General features: G+C 39.1%; 5 protein-coding genes across 14 annotated transcripts in view; 2 read left to right on the top strand and 3 right to left on the bottom strand.

The window, feature by feature from the left end:
- The first annotated feature begins 1882 nt into the window (after window positions 1-1882).
- On the top strand, window positions 1883-2772 carry LOC138138948 (UPF0193 protein EVG1 homolog). Its single transcript, XM_069059090.1, has 3 exons — window positions 1883-2053; window positions 2141-2503; window positions 2550-2772. Exons 1-3 carry the CDS (start codon window positions 1963-1965, stop codon window positions 2705-2707), a joined length of 612 nt encoding a protein of 203 aa, XP_068915191.1. The 5' UTR covers window positions 1883-1962; the 3' UTR covers window positions 2708-2772.
- Window positions 2773-3572: 800 nt separating this feature from the next.
- Window positions 3573-6953, top strand: LOC138138944 (sorting nexin-8-like). 5 transcript variants are annotated; one of them, XM_069059084.1, is made up of 8 exons: window positions 3573-3694; window positions 4411-4528; window positions 4582-4839; window positions 4888-5161; window positions 5612-6091; window positions 6156-6372; window positions 6424-6612; window positions 6666-6953. In XM_069059084.1, the coding sequence occupies exons 2-8, from the start codon at window positions 4507-4509 to the stop codon at window positions 6771-6773; spliced, it is 1548 nt and encodes a 515-aa protein (XP_068915185.1). In that variant the 5' UTR covers window positions 3573-3694; window positions 4411-4506; the 3' UTR covers window positions 6774-6953. The 5 variants fall into 5 exon arrangements, with proteins under 5 accessions (XP_068915185.1, XP_068915183.1, XP_068915184.1 ...); XM_069059082.1 differs by lacking the exon at window positions 3573-3694 and adding an exon at window positions 3859-4018 and having other exon boundaries at window positions 4399-4528; XM_069059083.1 differs by lacking the exon at window positions 3573-3694 and adding an exon at window positions 3862-4018.
- RpS20 (ribosomal protein S20) lies at window positions 6944-7587 on the bottom strand. Of its 2 annotated transcripts, none has more exons than XM_069059093.1 (2): window positions 7491-7587; window positions 6944-7359 (listed from the first exon to the last, which is right to left on the bottom strand). In XM_069059093.1, exons 1-2 carry the CDS (start codon window positions 7491-7493, stop codon window positions 6985-6987), a joined length of 378 nt encoding a protein of 125 aa, XP_068915194.1. In that variant the 5' UTR covers window positions 7494-7587; the 3' UTR covers window positions 6944-6984. The 2 variants fall into 2 exon arrangements, with proteins under 2 accessions (XP_068915194.1, XP_068915195.1); XM_069059094.1 differs by having other exon boundaries at window positions 6944-7350.
- A 94-nt stretch (window positions 7588-7681) lies between these two features.
- Window positions 7682-13496, bottom strand: TBC1D16 (TBC1 domain family member 16). Of its 4 annotated transcripts, none has more exons than XM_069059078.1 (7): window positions 13260-13496; window positions 9999-10425; window positions 9409-9948; window positions 9066-9355; window positions 8561-9015; window positions 8327-8508; window positions 7682-8272 (listed from the first exon to the last, which is right to left on the bottom strand). In XM_069059078.1, the coding sequence occupies exons 2-7, from the start codon at window positions 10360-10362 to the stop codon at window positions 8073-8075; spliced, it is 2031 nt and encodes a 676-aa protein (XP_068915179.1). In that variant the 5' UTR covers window positions 10363-10425; window positions 13260-13496; the 3' UTR covers window positions 7682-8072. The 4 variants fall into 4 exon arrangements, with proteins under 4 accessions (XP_068915179.1, XP_068915180.1, XP_068915178.1 ...); XM_069059079.1 differs by having other exon boundaries at window positions 9999-10370; XM_069059077.1 differs by lacking the exon at window positions 13260-13496 and adding an exon at window positions 12363-13219.
- A 401-nt stretch (window positions 13497-13897) lies between these two features.
- The window catches only part of LOC138138949 (uncharacterized), a 48631-nt gene continuing 44090 nt past the window's right edge, over window positions 13898-18438 (bottom strand). For both annotated transcript variants that reach the window (XM_069059092.1, XM_069059091.1), the window contains exons 2-5: window positions 14714-14799; window positions 14500-14661; window positions 14295-14448; window positions 13898-14242 (exon numbers count right to left, since the gene is read on the bottom strand). In XM_069059092.1, coding sequence (XP_068915193.1) covers window positions 14136-14242; window positions 14295-14448; window positions 14500-14661; window positions 14714-14797 — 507 coding nt within the window. In that variant the 5' untranslated portion in view covers window positions 14798-14799 and the 3' untranslated portion in view covers window positions 13898-14135. The remainder of the gene's footprint in view (window positions 14243-14294; window positions 14449-14499; window positions 14662-14713; window positions 14800-18438) is intronic.

Below are 18438 nucleotides of genomic sequence, written 5' to 3'. Positions count from 1 at the left end.
TCGACTTCTCCGGGTCTCCATTGGCGGCGGCAATTTAAATTCAAACTGGGATATTACAAACTATAATAAAAAAATAAGAAACAAAACAAAACAGAACTGGAAAAACTAGTATTTGGTCATTGCACCGTTAGATTGAATGACTTGGCCTATTCAGCTTGGCATGGAGAGGCATTGATTTCGGTGGTAGCTCGATGGTAATGCCTGCCATGCTTCGGTAATCGCAGTCAGAATTGCTTCCCTATTTCTAAATATTACCCGTCGATGTCTTATACGGGGTAATTATAAATGATTGTACCATCGTAGGTGGCTGTGCGCTATGCTTTAGGTGCGCCGCTACGCCCACTAATTGTTACAAACATTTATAATGACCTCGTATGTTTCACCAACCAACCCCACATGTTCTCTATCGGATTTAAATCCAGACTGCGACTGGGCCAATCAAGGACGTTTATATTATGATATTGAAACCAGGCTGCTCCCTGTGTGCTGTGTGAACCCGTAGAAGGATATGGAGGGAGCACTGCCTATGCTGGCAATGTAAAGGAAGCGGCACGTCGCGAGACCTGTGCGGAGACCTTTTATGACGCCTTTTAAAATGACCGCCTGTACTTCGTGAAATTTCGTGACGAGGGTCGTTGGGCATCAGATGCTTCGATTTTTTACACGTGAACCGGTTGGTGAATTGTCTTTGTATTTTTTCAGTTGTATAACTCTGATCTGTTTTTATTTTGAACTAAATATTTACGGTCATCTTCCTACAATTCCTACAAAAATTGTCCCCAGAAAAAAGTTAAAGGGACGCCACTGGAAAGATGAAATATCTGCGTTAACTTCAGTTTCGCTCGGCTCATCTGGAGACCTTTTATTAGGTCTACAGAAAAGCGCGGTCGTATCCACTTTTTTGAAGAGTGCTCCCTCCATATTCCTCTACGTGTGAACCGAACAATTATCTTGTTGAAAAATAAAATTATTATTTGGAGAATGTGGTTCCACAGAAGGGGTAGCATCACATTTTCAAGTATCCTAATATAAACGTCACTAGTTGGCCTCTCCTCTGCATATAGTATTACCCCAGGACTGTCTACCGAAATCCATGCCCATATGTTGACCGAAAAACGTCCACTACATTCAACCGAATCAACATATCTTTGATGATAACGGACCGTTGGGGCACGACTGGAAAGTCTTTTCATCGGAGAAGATTATACGACGCCAAAAGGCATCCTCTCACGCCAAGTGTAGTAATGCGAAACCAAACCTTGCTTCTCGGTGCAGAGGCGTTAATTTAATTTTTCTTGCTGCCACATGATTACGCAAGTCACTCGTCTTTATTCGTCCCCGAGCAGTTCTAACGGACCCTGGAAAATTTATAACGCCGACAGCTTCAACGGCAACAGTCAAAGGGCTATCCCGAACTACATTTATTACTGCTTCGTCCTGTTCATCGGAAGATATTCGGGGCCATCCAGAATATGGACGCCGATCCACAGTACCAAATTGCGTCCAATTGCGAAGAATTGCTTGTACGCCGGTTTTTGAAATACGCAAATGTGCTGCAATTTGTCTACCAGACATGCCACTGTGGGCAAGAGTTACAATTCTCACTCTCACTTTGTTAAAATAAGAAACGGCTCGCATTGTCAATAATAATGTGTCAAATTGAAAAAAAAATCAAATTTAATTGGCACAGCAGTCATAATGACAATAAATGGTCGCTTGCATTGACTTTTCTGAAATGTCAGAAATTTGCAGGCCTAAATTTATTATCCACCACTGTACCTTTTCAAAATACGACCGACGCATGCGATAATCCAGTTGGAATTCATCCTAGAGGATGCAGTTTAGTGCACACGAAGGGTTGTCATATTGTTACCAACACAACTGAAATCGATTCAGCACGCATCCAAGGCAACACTTGACGTTTACTTTTTACGGTGTCGTTTTAAATTCTGATTCTGTTAAATGGAATGGTCGAGCAAAAACGTGCCCCCGGGGGGCATCTTACACCCTGCCAAGGCGACGTACAGCCCCGAGACCCACCAATTTTTACGTGGTACGTGCAAGAAAAAAAAATCGTTGCAGTCGTTCATCTCGCTCTCTCCCAAGCATTATCTAATACTTTTTTTTATTTATTGTTCAGTTTTGATGAACGAAAGCAAACTAACCATGCTGCAGCGGAAGAAAGTCGACTATTGCCTCCGCAACGGAGAACCTTTGCCGTTGCCGACGTCCCGCAGTTGCAGCGAAATGAGCGCAAGAAAGAAACTTCCGAGAGTCGTGATCCGACCAGGCAGCTCCAAGAGGCGCACCAGAGAGACGATTCTTAATTCGGGGGCTTACGAAAGGGAGAGGTTCATTCCCCGCCAGCCTCGTCCTGACAGGGACAAAGAAAAGAATCGCCTACAGAATAGGATGGCATTTGGAAAGGACGTCGAACCTAAACCACCTAAATTTACGCCAAAAAAAAATGAAACGGAACAAGAAGTTAACAGATTCGATCAACGTAAGTGGGAATTTGTTATTTTTCGTTAGTGACAACATGATTTCAGTTGTGAGCGAAATTAAAGAGAGGGAAGAATGGTTCCATCAAATGGAGGAGTTGGGAGAAGGTGATAAATACAAGTTGGTGATACAACAACAGATCCAGGCCAGGGTGAGGGAAATGGAAAAGTTGAAACTCGAAGATTCGTACCGTGGAGGATCATAACTTTTACCAATTGTTTATTTTCTTACATTTATACTAATCGTCTACCAAATAATATTTTAAACGAATTTTGTATCCCTTTACTTTCACCTTTTTTTCTCTGCGTGTCCCATTCGTCCAGGAAGAATAGTAAACAAAATAAAGATATATTAAATCTACCACCATCTTTTATTAATTCAATTACGTAAATTAGATAATGGACTGTTACACTATAAACGGAAACTCAACGCTGTACCATCCAACAATGATGATTCAGATACTCCTACTCATCGTCACTGCAAGCGTCTCTTTTTCGTGCAAATCTCACAACTGGTAAACCATAAACCATTTCTTTTAGACATTGTCCCGTAATCCCCTTTACATTTGTAGGAGTCCTTCGAGTGGCAGACACGTAGCCGCTCTGATCCTGGCTCGAGGTGGTTCCAAAAGCATCCCGCTGAAAAATCTTGCGCTAGTTGGCGGCCGATCTCTTTTAACCAGCAGTTTGAGTGTCGTCCAGCGTGTGGATTTTTCGTCCGTGTGGGTGTCCACTGATCACGAACGCATATTAGAAGAAGCCGGCCCTGTCAACGTCCATTGGAGGTCGACAGAATCCGCCACTGACGACGCCTCTTCCGTTTTGGGAATTTTAGACTTCGTCGAGTCTCACCCCGAGGTTGACGTGATCGCCCTAGTGCAATGCACGTCGCCTTTCGTGCGATCCCGCTATCTGGAACAAGCTTTGGAATGGGTCAAACGTGGACGAGAGTGCGTCTTTTCTGCTAGCAGGCAAAATATTCGACTCTGTTTCAACGACATACATAGTTGCGTTTTGTACAGATCGCACAGCTTGAGGTGGTTCCAAGAAGCAGACGGACGGGTGCGCCCCATAAATTTTGACATTAAAAAACGACCCCGGAGACAAGACTGGAGTGGTGAATTCGTTGAAAATGGAATGTTTTATTTTGTCGAGAGGAAACTAGTGAAACGGGGATTTTTACAAAGTGCCAGGTACAGTGTACCATCTGTCAGTAACTAAATTCCCTATCGATTCACTCATTCAGATGATTACCAAACGAGAAAACGAGTTTTTCGCTTATTAACATTTAACATTACGTTTTAAATCCTTCAAAATATAGATATAAATAGAACGTGATGATAATGTGTCCGAGATTCGTTTAATGTTGTTTTATCAATAATTCATTAACGGGGTCAGCTCTTTCTGTTTATTTGTAATCAGAATAATCAGATACATCCAGATGCTCGCACACATTCAGTACATTATAGCAATAACATAAGTAGCAGTTTAATTCCAAGAGAATTGAGCAGTTCCGGGTAGGTACATTTGCAAGAAAAGGTAACAATGCACGGTGACCTTTTCATAACAAAGTGAAAGTGTGTGATTTTTCCCGACTTGAACTGCGACCAATTGAATTCCTTTCAGTACTGTGTAAATCACTTTCCGACCGGTTCACACATTTCTTCCTGAAGCAACTTTCTTCGCGATTTTTGTTTTGTTTACCATTGCGCAACCTGTCAAAATTGACGTGTGTCAAGCAAATGCCAAGTTGGCAACAATCGAGGTTATGTTTATTGTAAATGTTGACACATACATAGCCTGGTTCACGTTCCCATCGGGACAATTAATAAATTATATTTATCCGGTGCCGCGTCCACCCACAAATGACGCACAACTATAATCTCACAAGTGTCAGAGGTGATTTTAGGTGTGCAATCGTGGAAATCCCCCAAAGAGACAGCTTGGAGATTGACAGCGAGTCCGATTTGGATGTCGCACGAGCACTCGACAAATACTCGACGAAATGACGACGGATTTCAGCGCAGGTGAGTCGCCCCGAAACTTGACGCCCCCGACGACAGTCCCTCGTCAATTGCAGGAACAGTCCCGCCGCTATACAGGGAAGTGTTTGACGTGTGCTCCCACAACGGAGAGCCCGTTCACCGCGATGTCTACCAGTGTTTGTTGTCCCAATGCAACCTCAGTACTGGCCAGTTGAAAGTGATCTGGGATCTGGCAGGGCCCTCACAGGGACTCATCACTAGAACCAACCTGTACAAGACTCTGGCGTTGGTGGCGTGGGCTCAGCAAGGCAAGACTCTGTCGGAGAAGCTTTTCAACAGCTCGGCGGGAAAGGGTGAGTTTTTTTGCGAGTTTTGTCACAATCTGATTGGAGCTATTGTAGAATATCCGACGCCAAGTATTGGTGATTTAACTCCAGTCAAAAATCTAGTTTTGCAACTTAATTTGAAAGCAAATCCGGCCGTTTTGGGTCTTACTTACACAGAAATTACTCAGTTAGACACAATCAGTGTTGAACTAGTTCCGGAGAAGAAAGGACTGTTCCTGAAGCATTCAGAATATTTGGTGTCGTCGCGACGTTTTAATTCTAAAGTAACCAGGAGATATAACGATTTCTTAGCCTTGCAGGAGTTGCTCCTTAACCGCTTTCCTTACAGGTAAGGATAATTATGATCCCTCACTGTGATATGTAAGCATTTATAGTATGTAATAATAACACCAATTTTTTTAAATTATCTATTTAAATTGAAATCCGGTAGATTATCTAATTATTGAATTGAAACGATATTATTGAATTTTTTTTACAAACAATTGTGAAAACGTCATGTTAGTATGAGCCAAACAGTGATTTTCATGATAATACCAATACGATTGGTCACACTGAGTGTCAAAATTTTTTTTTATGTTATCCAGCCTGCGCCCTGACGAGTGAGTTTATTTCAAATTTGAAAAAGATTTCTCTTGATCCTGCATTAAATTTGTTTTAAAAATCAATTCACGGAAGAAAGGTACAGTAAGTTTAAAAAATTATCTCGTTCATGATGTGTCATATAAGACCTTTTCCGAAGATTTAAGGAGTCGAGTTTAGTCGCTTTATTTTTCGGAAGGGTGGTGCCACGCTTGCCGCCCAAGAAGATCGTTTCGGACGCCCACTTCCTCGAATCGAGGCGTCGCGGCCTCCACCGGTGGCTGACGCTGGTCTGCCGCCACCCCACGATATGCCACGACGCCCTCGTCGCTTTCTTCCTCACCGACCACGGCCCAGACATCCAGCACAGGATTCGCGACATCTTCAGGAGGGCCCCGGACGAGTTCATGACGTCAGATCTAGCGGCGACGGCCAAGAATCTGCTTCCTGCCGACCACGGCGAAATAGCGTCGAGCCGCGAACAAATCCGGTCGCTGGTGCAGGTCGTCGGGAAGCTGAAGCTGCTAGCCGAGGCGGCGATCGAGAGACAGAATTCATACGCCAGGGATTCAGAGGACTTTGCCGCACAGTTGAAAATCTTGAGCGCGGCGTCCAATATTGGGCAAGTGTTCGGAAGTCAGTGGGGGAGCATGCAGAAGGGGTTCACGGCACTGTCCAGGTAAAAATATAAAGAACGCCAGGAGTCCGCAGAGGTTCTATTATTTAATCTGTCACCTTTTAAGGGAACTCTACTCGCTTTCCAATAAATCGCAACAGAATGCCAACGTGGAGCAGATAACCGTTTGTGAACGTCTCGCTCTGCTCTTGGACGTTCTGATCTCTCACAAAGATTTATGCGAACGACTGGAGAAAGGGCTGGCTCATGACCACCAACAAGCTCTCTCAAAAATGCTTTCTTTGAAGAAGCGCAAAATCCAAGGGGTCATCAGAGGAACAGACGTGAGTTGACTCACTACAGCGCTGATTTTTTTTCATAAACTGTTGGTTTAGGCTGAAAGTGTGGAACAGCTTGAAGCGAAAATGTTAACCCAGGAGAGCGTCATTTCCAACATGGAGCTGAGATCAGATTTCAGTTTGTATTGTGTCCACATGGAGACGCAACTGGTTTACGCTTATCTTGAAACTTTGTCTTCCATTTTGAATAGTTTAGTCTCTCTAAGAATTAGATCGCATTCTGAAGTAAGTAAAAAAACTAGAGCCAAACTGGACGTGAATTTTTTTATAGTTGGCAGATATATGGAAACAGGTGCAACCAGTGGTCCAGGAGTATCTTCCAATCGATTACGGTATTGTTAACGGTAACGCCTAGTTTACACTTGTCTAGCAAGCTGCCTTATTAGTCTTAGGTATGGGTTAAAGGGGCCCAGTGCGCGATATAATAAATGTCAATTAATAGTCTGCAAGACTTCCTAAACAAAACATTCCACTTATACTAAAATTCCGTAATAAAATTGTGATAAAAATTGTAAATATTTTATATACTTTTACTCTGATAAATAAAGCAACTCTCAATCTTTCAATTTTTATTTTATAAAAGCGTATTTACACGACTTATGCGTCGGCGATGGTAACTTCAACCTCCACACCTGGTTCGATATTGATAGAAGTGATCTGTTTGACGATCTCAGATGGAGAGTGCAAGTCGATCACTCTCTTGTGGATTCTCATTTGAAACCTGTCCCACGTCTTTGACCCCTCACCGCACGGCGTCTTCCTTGTGGTTATTCGCAGAATTTTCGTGGGCATTCGCACTGGTCCCTTCACTCGCAACTTTTGTTTTTTTGCAGCATCGATCAAATCTGAACAGACTTTCTCCAAAGAGCGAACATTACGAGATGTCAGGGTTATTCTGATGTGGTGGACTGGAGGAGAATCTTGCCCCGGTTTCTCGGGGTTGCCTTCTTTCGTAATTAACGTCTGAAACAACTACTCGTTAGTGAATTTTTTCTTCAACCGAAAATTTAGTAGTCGTACGACCTAACCTAAAAAAACATGTAACACAAGTTGACATAACTTTAGGGCACCAGTCGCTGTTCAAACCCTAAAACAATTCTTACCATTGCGAGAACTTAAAGAATTATCACTCTCGTGGACTCAACAGTTCTGTTAATAAATAACCCTTTACCACAAATGCACTCCGCACTCCGGCACAACGTGATAAAAAATGAAACAGTAATTTTGGTTTTGCGTTTTAGACAATTTTAGGGAATTATGTTGGTATGACCGTGGTAAATTTAAAACTTCCTGGTTAAATGTTTCTTTTTTGGCGAATTTAATCAGCAGTCTTGTCAACAGTTCACATGCCAAGCTTTTATTTCTAATAAGTAAGTACAGTTCTGCAATTAGATTATAACAGTTTAATTATTATACAGTTCCACACAACCGTGTCATAATAATTTTGATATGACGATTATTATCAAATCAAAATGCTAAATGTATGTACAGTATTTATAAAATGATACATCTTATAACAATGACGATAAGAGAAAGAAAAAGGATAACCATAGTCTGAAAGATTATTTTGACACTGTACGATTATCTATCTGGTCTTGATTTGACTGTTCTTTGTGCCCCACACAAGGAAGAACCAAGTCGAGACGTAAAAATTGCAGTGCATTAAGGGCACGATAAAAACCGGATTAGTTGATACAGTTATTACAGTGTCCAGGTAGATCGTGTCCTGTACAGTAGATCCTGGGACTGTGCGAGCTATCCCAGATTCCAGGTCCGCACCTCGTACACAATCCCGAAAGGGAACAGGGAATTTCTCTCAATTGCCTAAACTGGTGCAGCAGACCTCTAGCTTTTCGCGCAATAACTTGACCATCCATGTACATGGCTGCAACAGAGTCAAGCTAAATTCAAGAAAGATTTCTTTTGTTTCGATCAGCACCTAACGAACTAAAATGCAGCAGCATTTCGTCGGCTCTCAAGTCTTGAGCAATGACGTCATCGGCATAAACGCAAATAATAGCAAGACACAGAAACAAATGGAAATAGTCCGTCAAGTAGTTCGCCCAGCAGGCCTCCCACATGCGTAAGGCCACAGCTTCAGTGAATTCCCGCTTGAAACATCTGGAAATTGTCATTATTAGCACCATCAACAATAACAAGCGGAGGCGCATACAGTAGAATCCACCGGTGACAGAAGAGTAGCTCAGTGGCGTCCTTGTGCTTCTCCAGGTGTTCGTAAAAACGAGGCACCATCAGCTTGACCAACTCGCGAAGATAACGCAGCGACCTGTCCATATCCCGATCCGTCGGCGTGGCCACGAAAACCGCTCTTTGCATCAGTCCGACGAAGCACCAGAACGCCGCCACCTCGTCTTTGAGTTCGCAAAGAACGGGTGCGAGAAGATCGCTCATCCCTTGTGTGTAGCCCAGACCGGAGTTGTAAACGGCGTAGTTCAGCAAAATGTTCTTCATTATGTCCAGATTAGGATTGTCATCGCCGGCGAAGAAAGGGTTGCCTCTGTCTGTTCTGACGACGTCTTTCTCGATCACGCTCTGAACTTTTCGCCGGAAGTGGTTGAGCTGGGTGCCGGTTAGGTCTAGTCGGCGCCTCGTGATTTCGTCGAACTCCTGCAAAGATATTTTTAAAAGTGAAAACGCAAAGAACGAGAGGATGGTACTTGGCGTCTAATTTCCGCGATCTGACTACGCTCTGCGTAGGTGCTCTGGTAGGGATACACGTGTAGGAGGAAAGGCCACACTTCTTTTCGAAGATTCCGTTCCATTCCTGAGAAGAATATAGATTTGCGCAAAGTTAAATCGTCTTCGAGTTGTCCGACTTCATTGAATAAACTCCTGAAAGTTTCTTCGGTGAGTTTGGGAACTTGGCCTTCTTCTGGGTGGAGTTCCAAGTCGGAGACTTCGGGTCGGCACACCATGAAGTGACGATAAGGGAGATTCTCTTCGTAACCTGAAAAAGTATCAACAAATTCGCAAGAAACTTCTTAAATTCCTTTAACTTACCTTTGGCGTGCTTGATGTTGTGCAGTAGCGAATGCCACTGATGCAAAACCTGAGCCAAATGGTCCAATCCGCCGTGATGAAAGTGTAAGATCTTGTACTGAGACTCTCTAGAGGCTACAACCAGTTGGCCACAAGTGCAACTGTTGTCGTTAAAGAATAATCTCAAAGACCGCATCTGACTGAGATCGACGCTGAACCTTCTACATTTGTGTGGTTGCTTGGTTGGCAGTACTGGCGAACAGTTGTTGCTGTCGGGAAACGTCAAATTATGCTTTTGAGCTAGAAATTCCGGTGTTGTGATCCAATTTAGCTGACTGTCGTTCGAAGTCACGCTTTCCGATCTGGAGAAATCAAATTTTTCAGTGGGGTCTTTAACACTGTCGGGTGTTGTGACGATCTCGATCTTGGGATTGGCGATGTCCACATTGATGTTGATAATTGTACCTTGTTTGTCGCTGTCTTCTGAGCTAAGGGAGTCAGCGGTGCTGTCGTAATTCAGGAAGGGGTTGGTGCTTTTCAGCTCGATGCTGGAGGGGCGCTCTGAAAAAATGGGTGTCTGGATTATACAGCCTCACATTACAAACTATTACCGGGGAAGCTTCCAGTGGAGTCGTTTGAATTCAAGCTTTCCATGCTAGTCTGCTTGTTGCAATTGTAGGAGTTTTGCAAGGCGCTGGGACACTTTGTCAGGGTCGTGTTAGGAATCCAGGTGAGGAACAGAGTGGGTCTTTTGCTGTCATTGTATTGGTCAATGAAGACTTTCGAGGTGATGGTGAGGTAGCCGGGGTGGTGGAGAATGTCGGTATCTTGACGAACCATCGCCGGTGGATGCACACACACGTTATTCTTGCAGAAGAGGACTTCGTTATCCTCGTACTGCGCCATTTTCGACAAGTCCTCGTCCGTCCCCAGGATGTACGTCGAAGCCCGGCGGATTATGTCTGCCAGAGACATTTTTTAATCTGCAAGAATTGGGCGAGGTTGATTAAGCCCGGCGCCTCCACCAAATATGCGAATCTAAACAAATTAACCGTTACAATACATTACATAACGAGCGTGTGGAAAGAATCAGTGCGTATGTTAATGCACGAACAACCAACCGAATGCAGAGATTACACAAATACATGAAAAATATTTTCCGGGGAGCTATGTACGTTATTTTTCCTGGGAGTATAAAAAGAAGCACTGATTTTAAGCATAATGATTCTTTTACTTCTATTGTTGTAACTAAATGTCAAAATTGACAGGTGGATGAAATTGACAAATTTTTTGTCTATTTCATTGTATGGACGGTGTCGTTTTCTTAAGGGGTTGTAGGGAAAGAATTTTTTTTTTCCAACCGTCTTAAAAATGGTCATTTTTAATACCGTTTTTGGTCACTAAAGTTGATGTTTTCGTAACTGTAGAAAAAAGTTATGTGTTACTAAGGCAACACTTTTGCCTCCTAGTAGTAATAGTATATTACACTATAAGTGATGAAAGTGCCTGATTTTTCAACGAGCAATAAATGATATACTCTTGAGCGCCAGCGAGTGAGGATAGTATTGTGAGTTGAAAAATCGCACTTTGATCACGAATTGTGTATACCTACTATTTTTTCCAACATCGCTTATGAAAATGAGTCTCAATTTTAAATTTCTTAATAATTATTTTACTCCCCTATTTTTTGAATTTTCCGGATCTGGAGTTTCAATTAATGCAAATAACAGTGTTTTAAATTTTTGTATTAATAAGCTGTTCCAAATTCACATAATATAACACAGACATATAACACAAAAATTAATAAATATTTAGAGCTGTCCGTTGCTATGAGAAATCTTTGGTGTTTAGAAAAAATTTCGATTTTACCACTTGTAATTTCAGCAACGGGAATAGTAACGCAATCTCTTTTTAAAAATTTAAAAATTCTGGATTTAGATAACACATTGGTAGTTGAAATTCAAAAAGGTATATTATTATACTCATGTCACATCGTGAGGAAGTTCCTTAACATTGACACAGAACATAATACACAACAAAGTCATAATGCGGAGGCGAGACGCCGGTAATTATATTGATAAGCACTGCACTATTACTTGATAGTAATATCCGTAATAGTGTATGTACTCCGGCAAAATTGCCGTGCCGCCGGGTGGAGGTGGGATAGTGCATAGTAGGTAGTAGATTGTTAATGTAGTACTTAGATTGTTAAATAAATTTTCCTCACTAGTGAGTTTACTTTCTCCATTTTCCTCACTAGTGATGCAAACGCCTATTTTCCTCACTAAATTGAGTGATGAAAGTATCATTTTCATAATCGATGTTGGAGAAAAGTACTTTTAATACTAGACTAAATTATAAAATGAACCAACTAAAATTACTAATTTTTAATATTAATATGAAAAGTACAGTTCGAACAACTTTGTAAAAAATTAATCAAACCCGATTTGTCCTTTACTTGGTTGGAGAAAAAATAGTATGTGTCATTCGTATTAAAAGTGACTTTTTTGACTTGTAATTATTACAGTGGCTCGGCTACGCTTCGCTTCGCCTCGCTATACAAACAAATTGCTCGTCAAAAAAAGTATCACTTTTAATACTAATAACACAATATACTATTCCTATTTCGGTAACACAATGAGCATTTTGTCTTTGTGACACTGAAAACAGTTATACGAAGATCAATTTTATACTATTGTTTCTAGTGATTATTGAATATGGAGTTGGTATTGATAATAGTAAATGTCAGTATTAAATGTGATGTCATTTGAATCTGAATCGGTAGATTATTATTGTAACATATAATTATTTTTTACTTCAAACAAATTAAATTAATGAAGCCGAAATAGAAAAAATAGCACGTTACACTCGTTTCACAAGACATTTTGTCGAACTCGTTCCTTTCGTTCGACAACAGTCTTGTGCTCTTGTGCAACTCGCATAACAATAATACTATAATGATAGAGAATACTTACCTATTTTAAAAATTACAGGTCTCATTCGGAGCGAAAGAAAAAGTCAACAACAGTAAAAATAAATACAAACAATTTTTCATTCCGGTTTATTCACGTTAATCTGTCGTTATCTATTATCATTGACAAAGTAGATATCGATTCAATTGTTTTATTAAAGATAAATCAATATTTTGCTACTCCTACTTTGGTCGTTTTCTTTTTCGTTTATTCTTGTTACTTCTATTTTCTTTCTTATTGTAAAAATTGCCTAGATAAAAATTACTTAAAATCAATGTATATTGAAATTTCTAGCAGCTCATAATGGATATTAAGCAAATTTTAAGCGAACGTAAATATTATGATACTAAAACCATATGCTTCAAAACAGCTCAAACGGCAAAGAACAGATTTGGACGCAATTAAAAGCTTCAGAACGGATCATATTCCCGAAAATGTAAGTCTCGTGAAAACTTTACCGATTTAAATTTTACAGCTAGGTTTGACGTCACTTTGCCAAAAAAAAAATTAATCCAAACAAAAAGATAGAATGGGTTGCGATATAAAATGCTTCCCACTGTTTTGCAGACAAATCTCATAAAAGGTCTCGCTTTTCTATTCGTCCGTTCATAAACTTTTAAACGACTCCGATCAAAACATTTTCCATTGATTTAAGTGTCAGTGAAATAATTTGATTGCTCCATAAACGCCTGACTAAATTGGCATGCAGCTCGAATTTATACATTTGACGCTTCGTCACAGCTAATATGACACAAACCACCAACAAAAATGAAGTATCGATTCGTCACGAATATCTTTTATCAATTTATCATCCACAAAAACACAAAAAATATTTAGAGGGAAAGGAGAGTGAGCCAAATTAAAATGTATTTTCGCAGATATGCACGACCAAACCCTTACCATTCACCGCACTGAGACGACGATTGCACCAAACCATCGTTTTAGCTGCGTCTTCACTCAGTATTCAACCAACAAAACTCGTTTTATAAAGAAATATTTGACCCGATGGCACCATGTTGAACGTTATGCCGCCCCCATGCCCTACTGTTTTTATTGATCCGAATATCTGACACGTCGTGCTTGCCAGGAAAAATGCGCGCTATTGTACAAAATTATTGAACGAGTTATCAGAAAAACAGCAATTACCAATTCGCTACAATTGGTGTTATCGGTACGGTAATGGTGTCACTTCTTCCTGTCCTTAATTTATTCCGAAAGGAATTTTTGGCGCCACTTATTACAGGAAACTGTAAAGAGTCGGCGCTAACTTCAAACCATCGATGTGTGTAGAGCCGACCAATTCGGGCGTGTCACAACGATAAGAAGATTGACTATGTTCAACTGTATTGTAATATCTTTGTGTGGCAAGAACTTCAATAAAATATAACTCGTCGTGACACAAGAATACAAAAATGGGTGGTGGTAACGGCTTTGAAGTCAATTAGCGAACTAGTATCAAATAAGAAGAAAATTTTATACTGATTTGAATAAACGTATAATGATAATGGTCAGTGTTTTAAATAAATAATTCAAGAGAATAAACATCTAGTGATATATTAGTATATTAATTAAACTATAATAAATAGGTTCTTAGGGGCTACGTCATAAAAAATTAAAATCTCTTACGATAATATCAGAAAATTATATACAGGTTCTTTGTAAAAAATTATGTTATAAAATTTAATTCGAGCTCTCAAGACTAGGTTGCTTAATTATAACGAGTAGAATAGAAAAAGTCATCTTGTCTTTGGTTGAAACAAAAATTGTATTTGCGTCTTAATAGTGTCTCCTGAAAGGATCCTTGATGTATGCCCCTCGTTTCGTTTCTTCCCTAATATGTGAAAAGTAACTAAACACGACAAGCCACACATAGATGTAGACAACTGTAAAAAATTAATTCAATATCGAAGAGTATAAATATTTTTAGAAACTTACTGACTGAAATAAGTCCCAAGACAAGCCATAAACTACCTTCCAGGTCTCTGTCGTTGCTGAAACACTGGATGCTGTTGTACAGAACGGACACTAACAACCCTACTGCCAGCATAATCGCCAAGACGACCCAAGGCAGCATCAGAAACATGTTTCTCTGCAAGAAGTGCAGATTAGTAGAAATATTCTAGACATTTTGAAAATTTACTTTCAAAGTTCCCGCAATAAGCAGAATCGAAATGAGAATCGCCATAGCGAAATTGATCACGATGATGATGCGCACCACGTCCTGGTCGAGCCAATCCAAGACTATCGTTTTGAATTCCACGCGTATCGTGTACACGACAATTATTCCAATAATTGCCAGCACCTGAAATCAAAGGATATATTAATTTGTCGTAGTGGATACTGCGAAAACGTACGATTCCTGCGAAACCTGCAAACAGGGTCCCGGTCCTGAGGCTGGCGCACAGGCAGCAGGTCTTCAAGGGTTTCATTTGTGCCATGTCTGAAACATGACAAAGCGTGACTAATGTTGTAATATATTGTAATTAATTTGTCGACAATATTCAACACTGTATAAAATTAATTTGGGTCAGGAATGTTTATTTGGGAGATAACGGAGGTGATGAAACTTAATGCCGACAATTATTATCCAGAAAATGTGTAGTACCTACACGTTAATAGGTATTATAAGAATTTTTTAAGTATGCTTTAAATATAAATAATCGCCATTAATTTATTTGATAAATTGTCCACAATTACTTAATTACTTAATAGCACGCTAAGCAATTATTTGAAAATGAGATAATGAACGTGAATGACCTTTTTAATCTTTACCTACCCGTCCTCGTCTGAAATTTGTTGCATTACATTCCTTTATTTTTTTTTTAATTGACGTTTGAATCAATAACATAATCGAATTTCAAATTGTTCTTTCATAATTTGTATTTAGATATCTAAGACAAAACCACTTTTCGGAAACAGTAAGATGGATTAAGCAAATTCTCAGCAAATGTTAAATAACAATTCTCTCCAATTATGTCATTTTGTCTTGTCTTCTTTTCTGTAAAACCATAACAGAACATAAAAAATTTACAAAACTAAGTAACCTGTGCAGTAACATTGAATTTGTGAGGAGTAAAGGAACAGGGCGGTGCTAAGACCGCTCTTGTGTAAGAATTTATTTTGCTGCCTTATGCTGCTGCTTTTTCAAATGAGTCAAAAGGCTGTTTTTTTTTTTGGAGGAAAAAGCTTCTTTCCAAATCATTTTAACCATGCGTTAACTCAAATAAAATTTGTTTATTACGAAAGGATTAGATTATCACTGAGGACAGTCCAGAATACAGTATTTGTCAAAGTTTTAAGTAAGGGTAGGTAATATTTTCTTTCCAGTTCCAGGTTAATTTTACTTTTTTAAAAGAAACGCTTCCCGATAATTTTCATTTTTCTATTCCTTCCTGCTTACGCGCATTTCATTAAATGGCAACATTTTTTGCAAATTTAGATAGATTATCAAATTCTGATTTACGTAAGTTACAATTCTGTGCAATAAAATTAAGCACAAGTCTTATTACTATTTTTCACAATATTTTAGTTGTATAATACGGGTTTATAGTAACTGAAATTGAAAACATTTTCAATTGTTGTCTAAATTATGCGTCATTTTGACATTGCTAAAAAATTTACTTAACTGATTTATAATCGTCTCAAAAATAAATTACTCCCTAGAATTTAGGGATATTTGTTACTAGGTTGCCATAAATTTGGTTAGGTTGGAGACTATGTGGTTTCTGGTGACTAACAAAAGATATCGTAACCATTTCAAAAATGTAAGGCAGCGAATTCCTTGTAACAATTGCATTGGCTCTATTTCTCGCTAAGTGATGGATATTTTTTCGTTTCACAATCAATTTTGGTTTCTGGCGGCAAATTTAGTTGGACTTAATCTCTCAATTGATAATAACCAACCTTAGGCATTCAAAATTACTTTTGAAAATTCTAGTTACACACAACATTATTATTTCCCTAAAAGTTCGAATTCTAGGTAGTAATATATTTTTGACACGATTATGCATAAATATTTTTTTGTTCAACACTGTCAGAATTTGAGAATTTTCTCCTGTGTGAACGGATTTTGATAAATGTCACAACTTGTCAAAGCGAAACGTCAAACAAATTTTAAAGATTTTAAGCGATTTGGAGCCTTTAAGTTGTATTCAACTCGTTCCTGTGTAAATTAAGCTTTTTTTAACATTCGTGGGCCTTTAAAACAACCAGTTTACACACGAACTAGTTAAATAAGCTATTATTGATGCTAGGAATTTCGTCATGTCCCGTTTAAACTATAAAATATTTGATGTGCTTAACTTTATTCCACAAAAGTGTACCATATAATTTTGGGTTGATGGTTTCTCGGATATCGATTTTTAATGATGAAATTATCCCAAAAAATTGTTCATGAAGAAAATGGTACCTACTCACATGGTTGAATTTAGATATTTTCATTTCAACAAAGTGATTCTCATAAACTAAAAAAGAAAACGCTTTTATGCATATTTTTGAAGCTAAAAAAATCTTCGTTCAACAAAAGTAATCAAGTAAATTCAAACTGACTTATCATTTTCTTCTTGATAAATTTTTGCAACTCAGAACGAACAAAATTTGTATTAGTTATGAACGTTTTTCAATTTGTTGAAGCTGAAAAAAATCATGATAATAGAAGTTTCGAAAAAAAGAGAAAACAGAGATAATGAGATCACAAAGTCCTCATGAGAAAAAAAGCAAAAATGCTTGAAATTCAATAGGTTTATGAAAGTACGACGAAGTGCACCTACAGTGCTGTGACACGTGAAAACTGCGTGTTTTGTTCGTTGCATACTAAAATTACAGAATTTTCGCGAGTTTCTGAGCCCGATGCCGCTAAGCGATAAAACGACTGAAGCACTGGCAGATTCCAGTGCATCCAAAACGTTTCATGAATAATTAATTATAAGCAACCTAGGCCACTCTACTGGTATTAAAATGTTACAATTCAACTTTTTGGATTTCCTGCTCTAAAGTACTCTCCCTTACCTGGCATCTTCCAAACATCATGTTTTCTCACTCTTACGCCCGCACACAGCTTTCAGAACGAGGATGGCCAATTTGTTAACGTGAGCCGAGCGCAAGTAACTTCCCGATAAAAGAAATTTGCATGTGCGTGTGTTAAGTGGCGATTATTATTGATTTATGACAACCCAGTTTTACGACTTACCGGCATCGAACTCAGAAACGGAGTATAATAAGCTCGATAGCAACCCACAATTCATTTACAAAGTTAACGTGGATATTGTTTTTTTGGTAAATGTCAGTTCTGACAAATAAAAATATTGGAAGCAAAATCATAATGTATTCATAATTTGACAATACGATACCTAAACTTTGTAAGTTTATTGTGGGTTGCATTTTCAATTCCGTCGGGCACCTTATCACTCGTGAAATACCCTGTATTTTTATTTTGAACGTAGTTATGCTTACTTACTTTACTTATGTTAATTGGAAGTTGTTGAATTGAATTGAATTGTTATTTACTTTGAATACGTGCTACGGTTTAGGTAAATCAGACAGCACCACTTGATACATTTTATTTATTTTTTCTTACAATTGTTATAATCAACACTCAATTTGTCAGGATTCAAAAAACAAACTCAGACCTCTTAATAATTCACTATATTAAGGACTCTTGCAAATCAGTACAAGTTACCAGATCTTAGGTCAAAACAAGAGTGTCTAAAAACTAACTAAAATCGCATTTATACATCCCCTTTCTTACATCTGGCATCCATCTATCACCTCACTCACCCAACGCCCACACCAAATACACAAACCACATGCACCCGCAAAAGACCACAACGGTCATATCAGTCCCAGCAAATTTACACACTAACCATAAAACATGTCAACTGTTTCTAACACCCATGGGAAACGCAGAGGGCTGTCTCAGATCTGTCGACAAGTGTGACTAATGGACATTTGCCCTCGTTTCGCATAAGTGAAAACTACCACGGTCCTAACAAAACAAAAAAAGGAACTTATGTCTAATTAATCTGTAACATTCGGCCTTTCCTGACCAGTTCTCGTCCTCGAGAACAAAGGACCATCCACA

Source organism: Tenebrio molitor, chromosome 9 (assembly GCF_963966145.1).
Source record: "Tenebrio molitor chromosome 9, icTenMoli1.1, whole genome shotgun sequence".
Lineage (NCBI taxonomy): Eukaryota > Metazoa > Arthropoda > Insecta > Coleoptera > Tenebrionidae > Tenebrio > Tenebrio molitor.
The sequence above is the reverse complement of the archived record's forward strand: the minus strand, read 5'-3'. Positions and strand labels throughout refer to the sequence as shown.